At 35.4% G+C, this 23,951-nt stretch overlaps 1 protein-coding gene across 1 annotated transcript in view; it reads left to right on the forward strand.

Annotated features, from left to right (window-relative positions):
• The window catches only part of LOC110020535 (GTP-binding protein TypA/BipA homolog), a 107,424-nt gene that overhangs the window by 39,067 nt on the left and 44,406 nt on the right, over positions 1-23,951 (forward strand). The window contains exons 9-13 of the mRNA XM_020718674.1: positions 4,695-4,815; positions 4,970-5,033; positions 22,599-22,653; positions 22,981-23,105; positions 23,555-23,628. Coding sequence (XP_020574333.1) covers positions 4,695-4,815; positions 4,970-5,033; positions 22,599-22,653; positions 22,981-23,105; positions 23,555-23,628 — 439 coding nt within the window. The remainder of the gene's footprint in view (positions 1-4,694; positions 4,816-4,969; positions 5,034-22,598; positions 22,654-22,980; positions 23,106-23,554; positions 23,629-23,951) is intronic.

Below are 23,951 nucleotides of genomic sequence, written 5' to 3' on the forward strand. Positions count from 1 at the left end.
AAAATTTCTCATAGTCAATTTGGATTTATGCCAGCCACGTCTATTATGGAAGCTATACATTTATTGAGAGGTTTGATGGAGAAGTTCAGAGATAATAAGGAGAATTTACATTTGATTTTTATTGATTTAGAAAAAGCTTACGATAAGGTTCCAAGAGATATCCTTTGGAGAGTTCTCGAGAAGAAATGTGTTGATATGACTTATATTCAAGTCATTAAAGATATGTATACTAGAGCTGTTACTTGTGTTCAAACTGAAGGAGGATTGACAAAATATTTTCCTATTTCTGTTGGTTTACATCAGGGATCGACTTTAAGCCCATATCTTTTTGCTTTAGTTATGGATGGTCTTACTGGACATCTACAAGAGGATGTACCTTGGTGTATGCTTTTTGCTGATGATGTTCTTCTCGTGGATAAAACGAGAGAAAAAGCCCAGGAAAAACTTGAATTATGGATGTGCACATTGGAGTCTAAAGACCTTCGTTTAAGTAGAACTAAAACTGAATACATGGAATGTAATTTTAGTAGTAATAGCTCTAGTGACAGAAGTGTGACTTTGGGTGATCAAATTATTAAAAGGTGTGAACGATTTAGATATCTTGGGTCCGTTGTCCAAAGCGATGGTGATATAGATGGGGATGTTAATAGTAGAATTCAAGTTGGTTGGTTGAAGTGGAGGAATGCTTCGGGCCTTTTGTGTGATAGAAAAGTACCGCTAAGACTGAAAGGAAAATTTTATAAGACGGTGGTGAGACCTGCAATGCTCTATGGCGCTGAATGTTGGCCTTTAAAAGAGAAGCATAATAATAAGTTAAGTGTTGCCGAGATGACAATGATTAGGTGGATGAGTGGCTTTACACTTAGAGACAAAATGCGGAATGAATATATTCGTGATAGGGTTGGTGTAGCTCCTGTGACAGACAAAATTAGAGAAAGTCGCCTTAGATGGTTTGGTCATATTAAACGTCGACCATTAGATGATCCGATTAGGAGAGTAGATGTTTTAAATTCGACTTGTGTTAAGAAAAACAGAGGTAGACCTAGGAAGACTTGGGCTTATTGTATTAAAAATGATCTTAATTTACTAGAACTAAATGAAAAAGGCTTTGTTGTTGTTGTTGTTGTTGTTGTTGTTCCATTTTGCTAGGCTAGGGCACAACTCCTGTTTCTCGCGACATCATCCTTCCTCCCACACATGGGAACCGAGCACCTCCACTGCAGATGCACTTAGACTCACGTGAGTGCCAAATCAATTGTAAGTAATGCCGACAACCTTCTTTCACTCAGATGCGGTGTCAACAACAAGATTTGAGATGGTCACAACCTTTTTTCTCTATTTCTTCCTTTTCGCTCTTTGTTTCATCTCGTTGAAATGAGATGCCCGTCTCCTAAAAGAAACTAACGAGATGATTGATTGAATCAACTCTACCTTTTGAGATTTCTTTTCATTTTTGTTTTTTGGTTACTACACTAACAAATGCTATTATTATTGCAAATTGGTATGGTTCTTATATATATGATGCTCTTTTGTTGAATGATGGAGATAACTGCAAAGATAAATGGTTTTTGAATTTAGTTTGTTCATATCATTATTTATCCTACTAATTAGTTTTTTTCACATATAAATCATGTTTTGACTAAAATATTGACCAGAGCTAAAAATTTTATCAAATCCTAAGTTTTTTTTCTTCTTTGAGTGTTCTTAATAATGCATGATGCATATTCTCATGAGGCATTGTAATCTGTAAAATATTTTTTTTTTCTCTGGAACCATATGTATTTTGGGTTGGTTAGACTAGGATATGACATGTTGATGATCAAATCGGTACATTGTCAACATCTAATGAAAATTGGCTGATAATGATTAGCCTGGTGGTGTGTGCCAAGCCACTAACGTTGTCAGAGGTTGGTTTGTGGGTTGTAGACAAAAAATTTAAATACAAATGGGCTTACGAGTGATTGTTTTCCTTGAGTTCATTAGGGATGATGTTTTAAGCCATGTTCATTAAACGTAGGCTCATTAGGGATTTCTTTGAAAGTATGCATTTTGCATTTCTATATCAAAAAGGTACAAAAACTATGCATTTATGCTTCTGTGATGTACAAAAGTGAGAACTGTAATCTACAAGTAAGGTAGAGAGTTCCTTATCATCATCTACATGCATCAGAATAAGAGGATCATTAAGGGCAAGCCTAGCACAAAAAAAGGGTACCCTCTTATTGTCTCGTGGTATATCAGAATGCAAAACTTGTCTAAACTTGAGCATAAAAGGCAAAGTCTACATCGTCTTCATTTTAGTTTTGCCAAACCTCCTTCTTCATGGTTGATCTCATAAACAACATAACGATAATGTTATCCATAACGATACCCTTCAATGATTATGCCATTGCATTCAAACATCCATGGTTCCAAAATATTATGAAAAAAACAGATGGCTTCAAGCTTCACTTTGGCCCAATCCCAATGCTCCACAACTTGTCCCGCGGCAATAGGTCCCTCACCTTGTTCATTTCGAATAATGGTACTCGTGGCAGTGATACCATAAGGTAGAAGAGCTTCATCGACGTTGACTTTAATCCATCCGTGAGGGGGAGGTTGCCAGAAATTAGAGAGGACTGAACCAGATGTCTGACTAGCATCCCAGGTGCTTATGTCTTCAAATGCCATGCTTTTTTTAGGGCTGTTTGGTTTGTTGAAAATGAAATGCATTGTAAAAGATTAGCAGAGTACTATAATTACAACGTATTTAAAATATTTAGAGTTTTTTGGCTCATCGTAAAATAAACACAAGACTTTTAAATTTTTTTGTTTGGTTTGGAGTAGATTAAAAATAATGTATTTCAAATTATATTCTTTAAAAAATATCTTTTTTGTTTGACAGTAGAGGGGCAAGACGCCGACAGGGGTGGGTTTCTGGGCGGCAGGAGGACGGTCAGTGTAGGTAGCGACGGCTTGCAGTTGGCTATTGCAGAAGGCGGGAGGGAGGACGACTGACATTGGGTAGACGACTAGCAGCTGGTGGCAGCGACAACGTGAGACAGATGGGCAACTGGCGGCGAACGACGGGTGCGACGGCGGCCTGCCGGTAGTTTATTAATCCAAAATGAAGTATGATGTATTCTTCAAATTTATTTAGATTTTTATATTGCATTTGTAATTCTTCAAACCAAACACACTATTTTCTAAAATTTATGCAAAAGAATCACAATACACCATATATCTACTCAACCAAACGGTCCCTTAACCTCTTGATCACTTAGGAAAGTTCTTAGAGTGCTTTGCATTAAGTGACACTGCCACTAGTTGCTGCTCGCGTCTTGCCCATCATTGATACTGCCTGCTTGCACTTGACCGCCACCACAATCGTCAGCCACCTGTCGCAGCTGCCTGCCCCCTTCTGCTTGCCGTGGCCCGCCGTCACCGCCACCAAACTTAACAGGTTTATTTTACATTGAATTTATTTTCTTCAAACCAAACAATAAAGTACAAAATTATGTATTTATTTTATACTGAACCAAGTAACTATAAAAAATTCCAAACATAGTACATTACTTTAACATTATATTTCTCTTACACTCCCTTTTTCAACAAACCAAACAACCAATTTTATTTGATCTACTTTGTTAGCGTTAGTTGGAAATTTCATTCGGAAATAAAATGCACGATTCTTTCATCCAAAATAAAGCTCCTCCTTTTTGTGAATCAATGTTGGCATTATCGAGTAAGTTGTGGGATGCGGCTACTATGTACTCATTGGCAGCTTCTTTTCAGACTAAATACTCCCTAGCTTATAGTTGTGGCTTTTTTATGTCACTTCAAGTCCGCCGCCTCTGTTTTTCTATAAAGGTGTAGACTCATACGTAAGCTGAGCGATGGGAGGATATTACAGGGAGTTCCTTTTTACGGAGACACATTGCATTAATTGAATTGCCTTTATTTGATCTTGACAGTCTTAACCCACATTTATCAACAAATCCATACAACTATGTAAACCTTAAAGGGTACTTGATTTGTTGGTACAACTTTAGTAATTTACAATGAAAGCTCCTTGGAAGTCTTATGCTTTAGAGGTTCTATAAATTGAGGTTTATTTTATGCAATGTGTTAAAGTTCACTTTGGAATCACTTCGATGACTTTGTATGAGTTTATTCTTCATTTTGCACCACAACTGATATTTTGGCTTATCATCTTCTGCATATAATACTTAGGCCAATTCCTTCGACAGATGTTTCGACTTGAAATCTTTCGCCATGAAGTTCTTATCATGCCTTTCTTTCACGAAATATTAAAAATGGAATTATAACCCAGCCTTTGTAATTGCTCAATGAAGAATGTCTTGTAATCTTGAAATTGCAAATTTAATATGACCATCAGATTTTTTTTTTAAAATCTGTGGTTTATCTTCTGAAATTATCTTAATAATTTAATTTAGACTATATTAATGTAAAAACATTTTGAGGTAGGCTTCATTATTCCAAATAGTGGAGTTTTATGATACTAAATATAAAGTGTTGTGAAAGTACGAGGTCTGCATCTTGATTCTGTTTGAATTGATTTCAGCCACCCAACTGGAAAGTTAACCTGGCCCCAAAAATTCAGAACCACAGAGGATAGGTTGATATTGAAACTTTATGATTTGGTTCAGGCTTCGACAAACCTTACTTTATTTACTATAAATTTTAAATTTCAGTTGACTGGAGGAAAAATAGGTGACCGCCTGTTGGCTGAAGCTGAAACAAATCTTGCTATAAATGTTATTCCAGGTGCATCTGAATCCTTTGAAGTTCAAGGGAGAGGAGAGCTACAATTAGGTATGTTTTGTGTGTTTTTTTTCCATTTCAGTTTATTTATCATTTAGTATATTTTCAGTTTTTTATTGCTTTTTTATATTTTTTGAAGAACTCAAGTCAATTTATCCTATGATATATTAGATATTCTTGTGCTTACGGTTGCTGTAAATCCCAGGTATTTTAATTGAAAACATGAGGCGTGAAGGATTTGAGCTGTCTGTGTCGCCACCAAGGGTCATGTGAGTTTACTAGGAAGCTTTTGTAATAACTATAGTTCTTTATTTTTTTTATTATTTTTGAGTATATTTGTTTTGTTCTTTTTGTTTGCTACTTTAAAGAATGCTTTTATGATCTTAACTGATATTTATGTTAGACACATGCTTTAGAGGAAATTGAAGGAAAGACAATGGAAAAGGAGAAGAGAGAAAAGTGAGAGGTGAATACTGTCTAATTTGCGTTTTAAAGAGCTAGCATGGAAAATTAATCGGGTGACAAATGCACATAGTGGTTCAAATTAGGTAGAGAGGCGAGCACTACTTTGTAAGCTCATATTCATGGAGTCCTTTATCAAATCACTACAATAGCATTGATCATAGTGATTTAGCATCAACGCTTGTTCAACGATGGCTTTGATTCCTATAGCCATATGCACATCCTGAGGATTTAAATTCATTTTTCTTTGATGAAGAGACTCTTCTGCCAATTCCTATATGATGTTTATTTATATGTGGGTTTCCTGTTATGGATTGCGGAGATTTCTGTCAATATGCTTGAGCCAATGTATTATCTTCGATAAATGACTTCCAGAGTTTGGGAATATAAATAAAAGATCTTAAAATTTGTAAAATATTATTTTTATTAATAATAAAATTCTAACTTTTGTTGAATGTTGCATACTATTTTAGAAGTTGATTATTTTTTTACTTTACTACAAGTGTGATTGCTATTTTTACGTGAAATCATCTCTTTGTCTAGCATAAGGTTTAACTTTTTTTCTTTGGTGATTTCTTTGACTAGCTATTCTTCTCTTAGTTCAATAAGAATAAGGATTGAATTGATATTCTGAGCTCACATCCCTAAGGGTTGAGCTATCATGTTAAACAAATTTCAGTAAGTCCTAGGGCCGAATCATCTTTTAATTGGTACACTAAGCTTCTAGGTAGAACCAAAAAGCTAGTTCATAAGTCAAAGGATTGAGTTGTCAAGTTAATTTAATAAGCTTTATTAGCTGATTTGGTTAATTTAATAAGCTTCAATAGCTGATTTAGTACTATAAATGATAGTTTAACAAGTCCATTATTTGAAGCCTAACGGCAAATTGACACCCCAGCTTATAAATGTAAGGGTCGAGCTATTAAGTTAATTCAATAAGCTCTAGTAGCCGAGTAGGCATACATTTGTGATAGTTCAACAAGTCCAAAGGATTAAATGATTTTCCTACCAATTCAATTAGCTCTAGTGGTCGAGTTGCATATATGTGTTATAGTTCAAAATGTTCAAAGGATTAAATTATCTCCCTGCCATTTGAACATGCCTAAATGCGGAAATATTGCTTAACTCAATAGTCCTTAGTCATCTTAACAAGCTCCAGTTGCAAAGTCGAATAATTTTACACTGCTATAACAAACATGAGGGTCTAATCAATCCCTTTACATAATTGAATTCTATTGATTTTTTTTTTATAATCAATCCCTTTACATAATTGAATTCTATTGATTAATTTTCTATTTTTTATGACAAAGCAAAGCTCATCTAACGGTAATGCTATAGTTTAGCGCTAAGTTATGCAAGAAAGGGTGTAATGAATGTACTTGTCATAGTCTTAGATGACATTTGTTTGCCTCAAAATTAGGGTTGATTAAGTCTAAAAGCTAATTATAAGCTCTTGTAATGAACAACTTCCTTAACTATAGTTTCTTAATTAATTGGTTGAGTACTGTTCATCTTGTCATGTGGTTGTAGTTGAATCAGTTTACCTTACTCTTCATTCCCTTGCGCACCCGCTCTCATGTAAGCATGACTTACCCCTTTTTTCTTTACTCTCTTCCTTACATGTTAGATGTTTGATTCAATCAAAGCCAGTGACTTTACTGTCCTCAATCTTGATTTGAACAGAGCGTAAAGACCTTGCACCATTTTTCTTCAAATTATCTAGAGTATTTTCATCCACTGCTGATCATCAATATGGCTTTAGGGAGCTAAATGCTTGCCTTGGAGACCATGCTTAAATAAAGATGGATTGACAACTTTTGTTAGCAGTAGTGGGCATGACCATGTAATTTCAACATTGCTAAAACACCCATGGGCTCTCCTTTGGCTGCCATGCTTAAACAAAGATGATAGGCAACTTTGGAAGACATAAGTGGGCTTGACTACGCTACTTCAATATTACTGAAATACCCATGGTCTTTATTCTTAGTTAGGTTAGGTGCAAATTTTATTATTGAAAACATGCGATGGAATGCTTTTGTTCCATGACACATTGAAGAACTTTAAGAATATATATATATATATATATATATTAAAAGAATGACCGGAGGCTATTATACGAGCTGCGACCATCCCTCATGAATCTAAGAATTTGAGTACCACACCCTATACTCGGGGGATATCGAACCCCAGACCAGAGGAGACTTACAACTGACAGGCAAATGTCCGACCAACGTGAAGGAGACCTCCGTGTGTAAATAAAGTATTTCGAGACCTTGATATGTAAATGCAAGAGTTTAGGCACCTTGGTATGTAAAAATCCCTTTTTATTTTTATCAAACTCTCAATAATTTTATTCAAATAAGTGCATTGATATAGTAATATTAAAGTGTTATGTATGTAGTTATCCTAAGAAAATAGAGACATGTATACGTATCATATACTTTTTATATATACATACATACATATATGTATATATATATATATATAAATATATACATAGATTAAAAAAAGTCAATCTTCATCGTATTTGAATTTGATGGAATATAGTGAACTCACTGATTTATTAGAATTAAATGAAAACATGACACTCAGTAGGACACGATGGAGAAAAATGATTCATATAGCCGACCCGATTTAGTGGGATAAAGGCTTGTTGTTATTGTTGCCTAGTCAACTCACTTACGTTTCAAGTAAAATATGACAACATGCGAAGTACGAACAACATAAACACCAATTATGTGCTGTCACATTGAGAATTATGCCAACATATTAGAGGTATATTTTGTCAAAACTATATGGAGTAGAGAATTCGTAAATGTGTCACACTCCAACTAATCCCGCTGGTAGGGTCAATCGTGGTGCGGCAGAGGCTAGCAATCTGGTTAGATCAACTCTCACCAGCACTTGTCGTGACTTTTATAATCAGAACCCAGTGGGTGATGAATTAGTCTAACTAAATCGCCAGAATTTATGTGATACATTGTATTTCTTTTACATACTTGGAAACATGAAAATCTCATTATTAAAAACATGAAAACTATACACAACTGCTAAATATAAATAAAAATACGAACTCAAAGCATATGTACAAGTTCCCGAAATTGTCGTGCAAAAGCTATACAAAGACAGACTTAGTTATTCGCCCTCGTGCTCGTTGCTACTGCCTGGAAGACAAAAATGAAAGATGAACAACAACGAGCTCGGAGAAATAATCAAGGCTAAAATAACATTTTATATTTGAAAAAGAAATAACTTGCATGCTCGTAAAAAACTGTACATTTCTACACACACAAGTAATAACATGCTAGCATTGTAGAGAGAACATGAAAAAGAAGCAGACATTGTAAAAATTAAGACTGCAGTGTAACATGTTCATTGTAAGCATGAGATCATAAGTATAATCAAAAGCGTGTTCATAAGCATGTTCATATGTTGTTTATAGTATGTAATCATAATAATGTCATTTCATAGTAATGTCACTTATTTAATGTATATGAGCCAACTATTTTCATGTCTTTTTATCTTGGGTCGTCACCGATCCTAAATGTCATATAAACTATCGATATAGGTTAGGCTTCTCCCAACATGACAATTATCGATAGCCCCTTTGATACCCACGGTTCCCTAGCTTTCTATTACTGCATGATTTCAACAGTTCCCAGTGTTTTGTCTGTGAATAAAATATCAGGATTCGGAAATACATCTCAGCTAATGTACTTGCAAACACTTATGTAATAGTTTACCTATAGCATTACTCTTAACATTTGAATCATCACTCATGCATCAAACATTTATCAGGTATTACATGTATCATAGACATAAATATGAAGCATAATAAATAAATACCTGTAGAAAATTCATATCATATGCAGAGTCATATGTAGCATAACCTAACAATAACATTACATGTATCGTAAGAAAAGTAAACGTGCATCATACTTTCAATTACACATCCATTTATAATATGCAGGAACTTCTAAATACATCTGTGTCAAAATAGAAATCATATGAAAAGCTATAGAAGATTATTTTTTTTCAGTTATTAAAAGATTATTTCACCTGGCTTGACGAAGCAGCCTTACGATTAGTGCCCACATGCTTGTTTCGAGCTCGTCGCATCGTATTGATAACCTGGGGCTCATAGATGGCGTATGATTTTATAAAATTTAGTTCGTAACATGCATTAACCGAAAAATGTACTTTACTCACCAAAACATACCTCAAAAGGGCTTTTCGGTATAAATTCGCCTTTTTAAAATCATCAAATTTACTTTTCCTCCTTCCTATCACCTGAACCTTATTTCTCTCTGATTTTGTGCTAAAATGTTTTTAAAGAGTCACAAAATCAATTAAGACACTTCTAGCACAAAATCGGCGCCTCCGACGACTATCAAAAACGAGAAAAGAACGAAAAATGAGGCAAATGCCTGAACGAAAGGGTGATGAAGAAAATGAAAGTCTCAAATATTTTGAGAGAGGGATTCACACTTATAGAAATTTCCCCGGAACCTTGAATCATGCTCTGTTGCATTCGGCCCAGTGCCCAGTTCGTGTGACTGCTACAGTAGCCCAACTGCATTTCATGCAGGGGCTTGCTGGAAGCTCTAGATGGTTGAGAACGCAAAGGGAGGGGAAAATAACAAAGCTCTGGAGAGTCGACGATGCATCCAACAAATAAAATAGGTGGTGGTGAACACTGCGGGTACGGGATATCAAGGGAGGATTAGGATAATTAAATATTAATTAAGTTAATAAAACTTAAAATTTCTCAATTTTATATCTCTCAATCCATTCATTATTCATACATGTTGTTCTATATGAAATTAATTGATTTCTTTTGTAGAATTTAATAAACTTTTTTCGATTGAATTCGAAGAGATGTAAAATTTGCGGTATTTTTTAAAGGTATCGAGCTTTACCTGGTTTCTTGAAATTTGTGTTAACAATCCACACATTTTTAAATGACTTATGGGGACTCATAGTTCGAACATCGCCTCAAATAGATGTGCCAATGCTTCGAAAGGCATGCTGATGCATTAAAATGGAGGTGTCGAGACATAATTTATCAAACATGCTCAAATGAATACATTCAATACTCTATAAAAATAAATGGCTAACTAGCACATATCTAATCAGAATGATCATGAAAACACATTTCATAATCTTGACACTTTTTGGTTGATTTGGCAAATAAGCCAAGGTGTGTTGGTGCATTAAAATATTGGTGCTAGAGCATAATTCATCAAACATGTTCAAATGGCAAGAAAAATATTTCGAATGCTTTTATATGAATATAAATGTAATCAAATGATCATGAAAAAACATTTCATGATCGTGATATTTTTCAAATGGATCTGGCGGATAAATTAAGAACAATTTGATTTCAGGATCATGATGAGCCATGACTATCGAGTTGTATGACTATGAGCCACGACTATCGAGTTATCGTTCATGATGAGCCATGACAATTTGATTTTAGGATCACTTTAAGAGCAAGGGTCTAGAAATACTGTAATATCAATTAGGGTTATAATCGTACCACGTTACCAATGAATGGTCTCAATACCCCAATATAGCTGACTATTGTGTTCTCATCGAACTCCATTAGTTCCACTTTTAACATAAGCTGCTTGAAATCACATTATAGCTTTAATGTATTGATAGATACTTCCGTTGTATCTTTAATTTCATCTTGAACTGGATAGTAATTTTATTTTATCATTCCCGTTATCGAAGACACTTTAGGTTCCATCAAGGAAGCGTTCTTCTTAAACTTAATACAACTAGTTTGACCCTTTGTCAGATGGAGCTCCTTTATACTCAAAAATTCGTTCCATTTTCTAGAACCATTCAGTGAACTCGTCTAGATCCATGTGACCGTAATCCAACAAGTCAAATTTCACTTAAAAATATTGGCTTCTTCGATATTTCATGTCAAATCGTCAGGGTGTTGGTTCATCGTAATTGAAAATTTTATGGTGGAAGGGATTCACTTCTATTGTAGCTATGGTGATCTCATCGAGTTTGTCTCCTTGCAAAGGCGGCAAGCCTTTATTGTAGCTGAAGAATTTCTTGCTGCATACCCTCTATAGTGATCTCCTGAATATCTCGTTGATGGTCTCTTCTTGGCTGCATGATGTCTCGTTTTTCCAATGGAAGTTTTGACGAAAAAGGAGCTCTTGGTAGGCGATGTTGGAAAATTTTTTTTGGTAGGTCGAAAGCTAGCTGATGCTTTAAGCTTTGGTGGTAGGCACCAGGATTGATTTTTGGTGGATGTAGGGATGACAAATCTCTAAAAATTTAGGATTTGTCGGGCTCTAATACTAGATGACGCCGTTTCAAGCTTTCTAGAGGGTGTTTATGAAGGGGGTTTAGTGGGGTGGCGATTAGGGAATAGCGAAGGAATAAGATGTGAGGTAAATGACGTTGGAAGAGGATATGAGGTGAAATTTACTATTGGACAGCAGCCCGGATTGAAAGCAACCGTCGAAAGATGAAATAACAGAGTATGAGTAGTGAGGAGGTTTCACCATATGTGTTGTGTAAGATACATACGCACCACTTTCAAAAGGAAGATGATACACCACTTCAGGGAGCATAAAATAGAGAACAAAATATTAAAACACAATGACAATAACTGAAAGCCTTCAAAACTACCAAAAGCCCTATATAAATAAGCCTCTAATTGCAAGTACCTTAATTAGAAATGATGAAATAGGAAAAAAAACCAGAAAAAGAAAGAAAATGTAAAAGGAAAAATAGAAATTATTGCAATCGCAATCTTGGCACCCTCTTCCCACTATTATGTGATTTTATTACGCAAAAAGCCGAATTTTGTAACGTGTGACTTCCGCTTCCGCAGTTCTGTAATAGCTTTTGCTTCAGCACATTTCTTGGATTTCACTTAGACTTGAGGTTATAAGTCCTAGTCTATTGGACCCTTTTAACATGCAAAATAATTACTTTCAATACTCCTATCAAAATTCACAATGATTGTTCAAAGCAAGTTAAAATTTGGGTCTTCTTATGGATGTATGTCCATCCTAATCGATAGGGCTATCATAATCTATGTCGGTCTCAATTAATTGGGCTTTCATAAGGTTAGTAAGTTTGTCAAACTAAGCCAGTTAGGATATTAATTTAGAGGATAGTTCATAAGATCAATTACCACGCTTTTCTCATCCCCAAGGTTCTAAGTGTCTTTCATGGGTGTAGGCCCGTTTTGATTAATTTGGGTCAACTCAAGGCCAATAAACCTATTGATACTGGAGTTAACCTAAACAACAATAGATAACAAAATATTATTGCTGAATTCGAATAGCGAAGTTACAACCACACAACTAAAAGGGGAAATTACAACAATACGACAAAAGGAAATCTAACATTGCGACAAATGACAACACCAACTCAAATTAGGGTGGATTGCAGGTGATGGTGGTGGTTGTTGGGTGTCCAAAATGATGATGATAAGGTGGGAGTGCAGAGCAAGTGGGTGGATATAACACCAGAACACGAGGTCCTTGATGTTTTGGGCGACAGCTAGGTGGAATTTGGGTATTCAGAGGCTAGAACAATAGAAATTTTATAGGGAGGTGGTGCAAGAAGGCTGGGACAATAGTTAGGTGGCAGGGATGTGGTCTGGGATTGCTGGAACAACATCTGGTGAGAAGGGGATGGAATTTCTGGTGGCTAGAATAGCGATGCAACAAGGGGAGCGTTGGAATTACAAGGGCAGCAAAGAGGGAGGTTGGAACAGTGATGGCAGCGAGGACGGAGGTGGCAGGGAGGCACGGGGCTGCAGGAGACAATAAGGTGTTGTATGGGGGCTGCAGTAATTATGATGATGGGGAGGTTGTTGTAACGCCCAAATTTGAAGAAACTAGGTAAATTTCAACACATTTGATACGTACCCTAAATTTTTCATCTCTTGGAATTTGATCGAAATAATTTTATGAACTTCTACGCAGAAATTGATCAATTACATATAAAGCACCATGCATGAATTGTTAACGGATTGAGAGATATGAAATTCAGAAGTTATATGTTTTTTTAACCTAATTAATCCTTAATTATATTCCTAATTACAAATTATTGTTCTCAACCGACCTTCACTCCTTTTAGTCGTTGTTTTCGATCGATTAGGGCCTCCAGTGCTACAATTTCCTTCCCTCCCGAATTTCTGCTCCCTCACTTGGTTCCCTCAAGCGATAGCTTCCTCGCTCTTCTAAAGATGATCTCGCGAGCTCCTACACTATCTACACCATAGCGAAGTCGCAGTCTATAGCTTCATAGCTCACGATTCAAGGTTTCGGGGCAAAATTGAAGGGTATGAAAACCTCTTTCATGTCATTTGAAACTTTTATTTCCATCCTCACCCTTTCATTTTGACATTTGTATTGTTTTTCTTGCGTTTCTCGTTTCTGGTAGCCGTCGAATGCGCAGATGTTGTATCAGAAGCGTCGAAAGTAAGTTGAAAGCTTCCATATGGGTTTTAGCACGAAATCAACAAAGAAAAAGTGAAGATTAAGGTGTTAGAAAGAGTTGGGGAGAAATTTGGTTTTTCGGAAAAAATAAATATTTATGTCGAAATACACTTTTGAGATATGTTTTTGGCAAGTTATGAATTCATATGATGTTTAGCTCAAGACGAGCTTGTAGGCACTCGTCGTAAGGCTGCTCTGTTAAATCAGGTGAAATAATCTTATGCTTATTTAAGAAAAAAAATATTCTATAGGTTTTCATATGATATTTAATTAATAGAGATTCATTTAGAATTTCCTGCATATTCTAAATGAATATCTGCAATTGAAAGTATGAATGCATGTTTACTTTTCTTACGATATATGTAATGCTATGACCATACTATGCTACATATTACTATGCTTATAATATGAATTCCCTATAGTTATTCATTTGTTATGCTTCATGCCTACGATACATGGAATGTCTTATAAATGCTTAACAGAGGAATGATGATTTAAATGTCATAATAAATGTATGAGTAAACTATTATACAAGTGCTTGTAAGTATATTATGCATGGATGTTGTATTCCTGACTCCTAATATTTATATGGGGACGTAGTTATGGGAACCGTTATAATTAGGCATATACAGAACGTTAGATAACTGTGGATATCAGAGGGGCTATTAGTAACTGTTATGTTGTGAGAAGTCCAACCTTTATCGATAGTTATATGACTTTGGGACAAGGCGATGGCCCATGATGAAAGGACATGAAGATAATTGAACTCTATACGTTAAACAAGTGACATTACTATGAAATGACTTTTATAAAATGACATTATTATGATTACATACGATAAACAGCCTAAGAACATACTTATGAGTATGTTTTTGACTATACTTATGATTTCATGAGTACGACCTACATGCTGCATTGTAGAGCTGATGTTTATACTATCTGCTCTCTTTTCATGTTTTATACCATTCTATTGTGTTATTATTTGTACGTGTAGACATGTACAATTTCTTACAAGCATGTACGTTGTTCCTTTTCCATGTAATCTTATGTTAGCCCTGATAATTTCTCTGAGCTCGTTGTTGCTCATTCTTCATTATTGCCTTTAAGGTAGGGCAACGAGTACCGAAACAAGTAGCTAGGTGTGTCATTTACAACTTTTGCATGATAGTTTTAAGAGCTTGTATATATGTTTTGGGCACGTATTTTTATTATATTAGTTTTAGCAACTTTATATAGTTTGCATATTTTGGATGATATGATTTCTATGCTTCTAAGTATGTATATGAATGAATTATGAAATATAATATATCATATATGCTGATATGATTATAAAAGTCAGGAGGAGTGCTGGTGAGAGTCGCACCTCATCAGACTCTAAAAGGGGGGATTCGTTGAAGTGATCTCAAAATTGCCCAAAATCGTGGCATAAATAAGCTACAAAGACCCCAAACACTGCAGCCATATAGCCCACTAAGACATCATTTAAAACTTCCAAACCATGGCCCATATAAGCTGCAAATGACCCAAAAAACTGCAGCCGTATAGCCCACAAAAATAGCATCTAAAACTTCCAAACCGTGGTCCAAATAAGCTGCAAAAGACTCAAAAAACTGCAGTCGTATAGCCCACAAAAATAGCATTTAAAACTTCCAAACCGTGGTCCAAATAAGCTGCAAAAAAACCCAAAAAACTGCAGCCGTATAGCCCACAAAAATAGCATTTAAACTTCCAAACCGTGGTCCAAATAAGCTACAAGTACCCTAAAAAAATCGCAGCACAAACGGGACACAAAATAATCCCAAATCTTTTCAACACTGCAGCTCAAACAGGGCACCAAAACAACCCCAACATAACGAAAATCGCAGCCCAAACAATGGGCCAAAAGCCACCCAAAGCCGCAACATTTCAGGCTTACAAAATGCATCTTAAAGCTCTTCCAAATCAATAAGGGAAGATTTAAAATCCAACATAGTATTCCACCCATAGGCCTTCAATAAGACTTTCGTGGAACAAATAGCATATATCAAAGGCCAACCTTTGTTTAAACTGAAATGGTGCATATTTATAAAAAGAAATTTGCGTTAGATATGGAAATACAAAAGAATTGTGTAGCATATATATAAATATCCACAAGATGGAAGGGTAAGAATAATGTTTAAGCAATTTGGAACACAAGTCATCGCAAGGTTTAATATGAAATTTGAGGTTCAAGTATTAGACATGCAAATAAATAGAATTTAAAAAGTGTGTATGTAAATGCCGACTTTTTTTTTGTATTTGCATTGTTTTGCTTCATATGTATCCAAAGGGGAAAGAAGTTGATGGACTCGATAATTGACCTTATAGTGAAGGGGACTTTAAATGAATTCACATAGAAATGCCACCTAACTTCCATGTATTTGCATATCTAACACACAAATTTCACTATTTCAATGTATAATATGCAACGAAAATTCTCAAATCGGTGTATAATATGCAACGAAAATTCTCAAAATTTCCAACAACACAATTTCCAACAACACAAAGCATATAACAAAAGAATTCCCTTATGTTTACATACTTGATATCCAATCTTCAAAACAAAATTCTCATGTGCATATAACAAAAAAAAGTCAATGAGTTCTCATGTCGGAGCCCAAAATACCATCATTTTACTTGCAAGATCAGCGAAAATATAGCTTTTTCTTGCATGGATGAGGTAGCACAATTGTAAAAAAATCCGAATTGACTATTGGATATGCAAACCATACAAGTGAAGTTCCAGGAATCCCTCACATCCTAAAAGAAATTAATTTACAGTTATAACCTGTCAAAGTGAAACAAGTTAGGCGCATCTTACACCTCGGACCCGTGTAGGCATCATCCAAAACAATACCTCAAATACCTTGAACTAACATGAATTAACATGTATGTGGTGCTCAAAATGAGTCTTAAAGCATCAAGCCTTTTCCAAGGAAAGTAGCGCACATTGGAGACAAAAGAACGTTTTAGTTTAAACCCACCTCAAAGTGGCAAAGGAACCACACATATCCAAGTCTAAAAAAAAAATAGAATAATAAATAAAGAGAATAGGTTCTAGAAGCCAACATTATCCTTTCTCAAAATTATGGACGACCCCTCTCAAAATGATGAACCCACAAGCTTAAGGCATCTCTTTTGTCATATAAAATAGTAAGTTTCACACTCCCAAAATGCCACAACATCCAGCTCTGTCACCTCTTTAAATGAAGCCTTCAAACCTTCCAAACATTCAGAATAAAGGCAAAAATGTGTTTTTCATTTTTATTTTTATTAAAAAAAAAAGAAAAGAAACTTTCAAAGTTTCAAAACCTTCACTACCAACGTAGTTTCAAATCATTTTCCAAACTTCTTTTAATAGAGCATGAGAAACCTTCCAAACCATCTAAAAAAAATGAGCAACATGCTAAACAAATTCAACATTTATGCTTGAGAGACTAAACTTTCATGCAAAACAAACAATCATGCCACCATAAGAAGGACTAAAGAAGTAAAAGTATAGACCATTCTTCCTCCTCTCTTTTTTTTCCTTTTTCCTCTCCTTTTTTATTTTATCCAGAGAAACATTGAAGCTAGAACAAGCAACCAAGCAAACAACCAACGGTAATGAATAGCTAAAAGAGGAAGGGATAACTTGCTTGATTTTTTTTTTCAAGAGAAGAACAAGAAAAAAACAACACCTCAAGAACACCAAACCACTCAAGGGAAAACAACAAGCGAATCCAAAATAGAAAATGGCAGTACTCCCCCCCTTCCTTTGAATTTCGACCAACCCCTAAACCCTTCCCCAAGTGGGGTTTTTATAGTAGAAGAGGGAGGAGGAAGAATACTTGAACTCACCTCGGGGTGAACCGAAACCTGAAGGCGACGGGCACAGGAGGCACAGAGGAGCGTGGCGGGTAGAAAGCTGGAGCGCGGCAGGGAGCAGGTGAAGACAGAGGCGTGGCTACAGTGAGGAGCTTTTAGGCAGAGCAGCAGAGAGGAAGGGACCTCGAGTCGAAGACGCGCTGGCTTGGAAGAATTCCACCCTAGGGTTCGAGCGCAACAACTCGCGAGAGAAGAAGGGGATCGGGTTCGGCTAGGGCTTTGCTTGGGAAGCAGGGCGAGTTGCGTATGGGTCGCGAACGAGAGAAAGAGAGGGGACGAGAGGCCGTGCGTGAATTTAGGGGTTAGGGATTTAAGTGAAAAGAATTATTATTTTTTTAATTAATATTGAACATCCCTCGATTTGTGTGCTATTTTCTCGCGCATGAAACTACAACAAAGTGAGCGTCCTTCCTAGGTAAAATCTACGTTCTGGACCCGACGACACAATCCGTTTCGTCATTCGAAGTCGTTCGGACAACCTCATCGATGATTGAGTAAAAAAAAACGTGTCAAATTTGGTTTTCTTCAAATTTCGAGCTCTCGATCGATCGTTTCAAAAAAACGTGTCAAATTTGAAATTGACATTTTGATGGTCAGGTATGAATAAGGATGTTGTTGAGTGTGCATCTTAATGTCAAGCATGCTAGATTGTAAAGGCTGAGTATTAGAGACCCAACAGACTGCTACAATCTTTACCGATGCCTGAATGAAAATGTGAATATTTTGCTGACTTTTATTATTGGATTTCTTTGTTCAAGACGATCATAATAGTATTTGGGTCATTATTGACATATTAACCAAGTCAGCTCACTTTTTGCTTATCAGACAAACAAATTCATTGGATAAGCTGCTCAAATTGTATGTAAAAGAAATTATTAGATTGCATAGTATTTCAAAAGTTATAGTTTCTGACAGAGATGAAATATTCACGTCCAAGTTGTGGAAAGACATTTAACAACGTATGGCTACGTAGTTACATTTCATCACTGTTTACATCCATAAATTGGCAGAAAATCATAGTACAATTCAAGTATTAGAAGTCCTGTTAAGGCTTTGTGTCCTTGACTTTGGAGGCAGTTATCACATCCTAATGATCGAGTTTGTTTACAACAATAGCTATCACTCTAGTATCAAATTGGCTCCTTATGAAACACTGTATGACGGAAATTGCAGTACTCCACTCAATTTGGCTGAAGTTGGTGAACGTCAAATGTTAGGTCTTGAGCTTGTTGATAAAACCACATAGAAAATCAGTTTAATTAGCGATAGATTGAAAGTTGTTGATGATCGATAGCAGAAATACTAATCCCAAAGCACAAAGCAGTCAAATTTGAAGTTGGAGATTTCATATTTTTAAAAGTCAGGCCAACGAAAGGTACAACTAGATTTGGTTAAGGAAGCAAGCTGAGTCTCAAGTATAGTGGTCCTTTCGAAATTATAGAAAAGGTCATTCTAGTTGCCTACAGATTAGTGTTACCCGCAGAAGTCAGATATTCATGGTGTGTTTCATATTTTAATGCGAAGAAAATGATTTTCAAATTCAGAGCAGAGAATTTCATATGAAGGTATTGAAGTACATAAAAATCTAACATATATTGAAGAGCCTGAAAAGATTTTAGCAACTGATATTAAGAAGCTCATAAACTAATAGATTCCTTTTGTGAAGATAAAGTGGAAGAATATGGCTGAAAAGAAAGCTACTTGGGAAAAAGAAGTCACGCTACAAAAATATCCCTTCTTATTCCAGTAAAATTAGAAATTTCGAGGATAAAATTTTTTGTAAGGAGGGGAGAGCTGTAACGCCCAAAATTTCAAGAAACTAGGTAAAGTTTAACACATTTGAAAACTATTCAGATAAGTGTTACCCGTGGAAGTCAGATATTCATGGTGTGTTTCATATTTTAATGCGAAGAAAATGATTTTCAAATTCAGAGCAGAGAATTTCATATGAAGGTATTGAAGTACATAAAAATCTAACATATATTGAAGATCCTGAAAAGATTTTAGCAACTGATATTAAAAAGCTCATGAACAAACATATTCCTTTTGTGAAGATAAAGTGGAAGCACATGGCTGAAAAGAAAGCCACTTGGGAAAAAGAAGTCACGCTACAAAAATATCCCTTCTTATTCCAGTAAAATTAGAAATTTCGAGGATAAAATTTTTTGTAAGGAGGGGAGAGCTGTAACGCCCAAAATTTCAAGAAACTAGGTAAAGTTTAACACATTTGAAAACTATTCAAACTTTTTCATCTCTCAGAATTCGATCAAAATAATTTTATTAAATTCTAAGCATGAAATCAATCAATTTCATATAAAGCACTATGCATGAATTGTTAACAGACTGAGAGATATGAAATTCAAAAGTTATATGTTTTTTTAACCTAAATAATCCTTAGTTATATTCCTAATTACACAATTATTGTTCTCAACTGACCTTCAATCCTTTTAGTTGTTGTCTCGGTCAATTAGGGCCTATAGATCTCTGATTTCTTTCCCTCTCTCCCGAATTTCTGCTCCCTCATTCGGTTCCCTCATGCGATAGCTTCCTCACTTGTCTGTAGGTGATCTCGCGATCTCCTATGTGATCTGCGTTGTAGCAGAGTCGCGGTCTGATGCTGGGGTGCGGCAATCGAAAACCGCAGCTCACGATTCAGGATTCGGAGGCAAATTCAAAGGGTACGAACACCTCTTTCATGTCATTTGAGGCTTTCATTTCCTTCCCCACGCTTCCGTTTATATATTTGCCTTGTTTTTGTGTTTTTATCATTTTTGGTAGCCGTTGGAGGCGCCAAAATTGTATCGGAAGCATCCGAATTAAGTTGAAAGCTTTCATATGGGGTTTAGCACGAAATCAACGAGGGGAAGGTGAAGATTAAGGTGTTAGAAAGAGTTGGGAAAAAAATTGGTATTTTTGGAAAAACAAATTTATGCCGAAAAGCCCTTCTATGGTATGTTTCGGCAAGTAAAGTACTTTTTTGAGTTTAATGCATGTTATGAGCCTAAATGCAAGTAAAGTACTTTTTTGAGTTTAATGCATGTTATGAGCCCAAACTTTATGAGTTCCCAGGTTGTCTGTACGAGGCCCACGGTCTCTCTCTACATTTCGTGGTACTGTATCAGGTATCACAGATTCATCCCAGTATTGTAGCTGAGAACGCTGTTGGATTTTCTGTGGGAAGCTCCCACGTCACCTATCAAATAGAAAACTATGACTTTTCAATAGATGTAATTCTAATCTTGTTTAACCGGTCTGGCTTAAAGCTAAAAGTTCATCAAACTAAACCATTTAGGTTACCTTACCAATTGGGTAAAGTTGTGAGACCCATAACCAAGTTTTTGTTCTTTTAGGTTGTAAGCTCTTTTATGTGCCTTCTTATACATGTTGGTCTGATCCTAATTAATTTCAGTTGACACACAGCCAACACATCAATTAAATCAAAATTTGAGCTTGCAAAGGATATAAAGCTCCATCCCTTATTAATCTTTGTCCAACTCCGAGATAATAAGCTTATCTACCTAAATCAAATCCACCAGTCAATCCGTATGTATTTTGGATAAAATTTTTCAAGTGAATTTGAAACTCATTGTAACTAATAGTCATTCAATGTTGCTGACCTTTTGTTGGTCATATTTGGCTCTTAATTACAAAACCGTGCCTTGTATTTTTGAACTTTTCAATGAAATTGGTATCGCCAACCCTTTTCCAATAATTGAGCAGACATCATTTTCGAAAGAAAGTCTTCGATACATTGTTAATTTCATATTTTCGCCCCGATCTGATTGGTACACTTAAGTAAGGCAATCCACAATTGCTAATCAGGCTCTCAGAACATTACTGCTCAAAAACGTAATTGTTTTTGGACTAGATCCATTGGTTTACCTGAGATAATGGGATTATAGATTCTTGGTTCCTTTCACATGACAATTCACTATTTACAAAAATTCACATCCAAGTATAAAGTTGAGTTTAAGCAACCTCCTTAATCAAGTGGGAGAATAATTAACTTTAAGTGCTTGCACTCATAGCAAGTCTCAACCCCAGATTTAAAAAATTCTTGGGCTTGGATCAATGAAAATTTGGTAAAAAATTAAACCTATTTACATGAAGAAAAACTACCCTTCTGTTTCTCATCACAATCAAGGAGTCTCCAAGTGAGGTGAATTTTTTTGAGTGATCATGCATGTATAATTCATAAGAAATATCTTTTTTTCCAATTGAACTTTATAGTTTCTGTGTCTTTAGCTGACTGATTTTACCTAAATTTATGCATCACCCAATAGATAGACCCAAAAGTTAATACTATTGTCTTGATACTTTTTTCATAATGAAAAGCATTGGTTTACTGCCGTTATTCACATAGCTTCATCCTATTGAAAAGCCGTGCTACTACACTTCGTAAAAGCTATTTTTTTGCATTTAGAAACTCATAGAAACCGTGCCACTACACATTGTAATTTGTTTTAGCTGATCTCTATGTGGTTACATTTAGGAACTTAATTGCTTTAATTTCCTTGCTGTTATATGATTTTTGCATCTGCCTTCTATCAGTATATTTGTATATTCCCTTTAATATTCAACATTATAATTATTGCTCTTATCTCAATTATTTGTGGTAAACTTTATGTATCCCTCTTCATTCATCCTTGATGAGTGCTTAATGTGGCAATTCATCTTTGATGAGTGCTTAATGCGGCATCATTTACAAGCCTTTTTGTACATTTTCTTTGAGCGTACATTTACTCTATTTCTGTTCTTTCTATTAATTCAATGCCCCCCTTGTTGTCTTATATTCTTAGTTGTTCATGCCCAAGCTACATAACTTGTTTTGCACAACCTTATCTTTCATTGCTGCTTCTCCTATTTTTCATTATAAGGCCTAAACTTTCTAGTGTTTAACTAGAAAAATTAAGTGAATTTTAAAATTTTGAAAATTTGGACTTTTTAGATATGTGCTCGTCTTGTTTGAGTGTTTGACATGAATGCTTTCTCTTTTGGATCCAGGTATAAAACTGAGAATGGTGAAAAGCTTGAGCCTATAGAGGAAGTGACGATTGAGGTATAAGAAGATTTCATCTTGTCTATACATTAGAAAGGAGAAAAATGTCAAAATAGTCCCTTGTCTCTTTGCAAGGGGTCATTTAGTCCCAGGTTCTATTAAAGTTACAATTTAGTTCCCGGACTTTTTTAATATTGGATGAATAGTCCCCACAAAGGATTATTTCAACATCAATTTAAAGAGTCTGGAGACTAATTTGACACTTTTATACAGTCTGGTACTAAAATAATCCTATGTCAACAGTCAGGGGACTATTTTGACACTTCACTTCGTTAGAAAATTTCTTTTATTTTTTTGTTTTTTAAATTGACTGAATTGTCATTTCAGGTGAATGAAGAGCATGTTGGCCTTGTCATGGAAGCCCTTTCACATAGGAGAGGTGAGGTGGCTGACATGGGTCCTGTACCAGGGAATGTCGGTAGGACCAGAATGTCACTTACATGCCCATCTAGGTTGGTAATTCTATTCTTCTGTATTTTCGTTCCATCAGCTGAATCTTTAGACGTTCTTATTGTTTGGCCATTTATAGTTATTATTAGCTAGCTTTATCCTATTTTTATTTTAGTGGATAAAGATAATGCATCATTTTATTTCTTATTTGCATATTCTTAGTTTGAGTTTTGCTTGTTTTTAAGGAAATTGCATTTTCCATTTTCACCATTTCAGGGTGATTCCCATGACATTTTTTGAACCATTAGAATCATGATACCTCTTTTCTAATTATCATACATAATTCCATATATCTAATGAATGGTAACCTCCTTAAAATTTTAGGTTATCTTGTCTATTTGTTTTTTTTTAATATTTCAAAAGAGCTGGTAATTGGTGCTAATGAATATGTGGGTATCATTCAATAATGGCTTTCTAAAACTTCTCAGCCCTTTTGGTGTGACTTATATAGGGGCTTGGTTGGATATAGAAGTGTATTCAGCACCGATACACGTGGAAGTGGATTTATGCATCGTGCTTTTTTAAGTAAGTTGTTCTGTTAATTATAATGACTTCCTATTCTATAACCAATATTTTCTCTGTTGTAATTTTTCCCACGCCTTTACTTATTATTTTCATTTGTAAAACAATTTTCAGAATTTCATGCAATGCTTTTCTTCTTTTTCATTTAATTTCTTAACTATTCCCCTCCGTATGCCATACATTTGGCGGAGCCTTATAGGCTAAGATCCGCCCCTTATTTCAGTCTGTCAAATGGCAATTAGCACCCCTGCAAATATCCAAATGTGGAAAAAATGACTATAGGAAATAATCATTTTAAGTATGTAGGCATCTTTTTACTTAAATGC

The sequence above is a fragment of the Phalaenopsis equestris genome, unplaced genomic scaffold (genome assembly GCF_001263595.1).
Source record: "Phalaenopsis equestris unplaced genomic scaffold, ASM126359v1 Scaffold000099, whole genome shotgun sequence".
Lineage (NCBI taxonomy): Eukaryota > Viridiplantae > Streptophyta > Magnoliopsida > Asparagales > Orchidaceae > Phalaenopsis > Phalaenopsis equestris.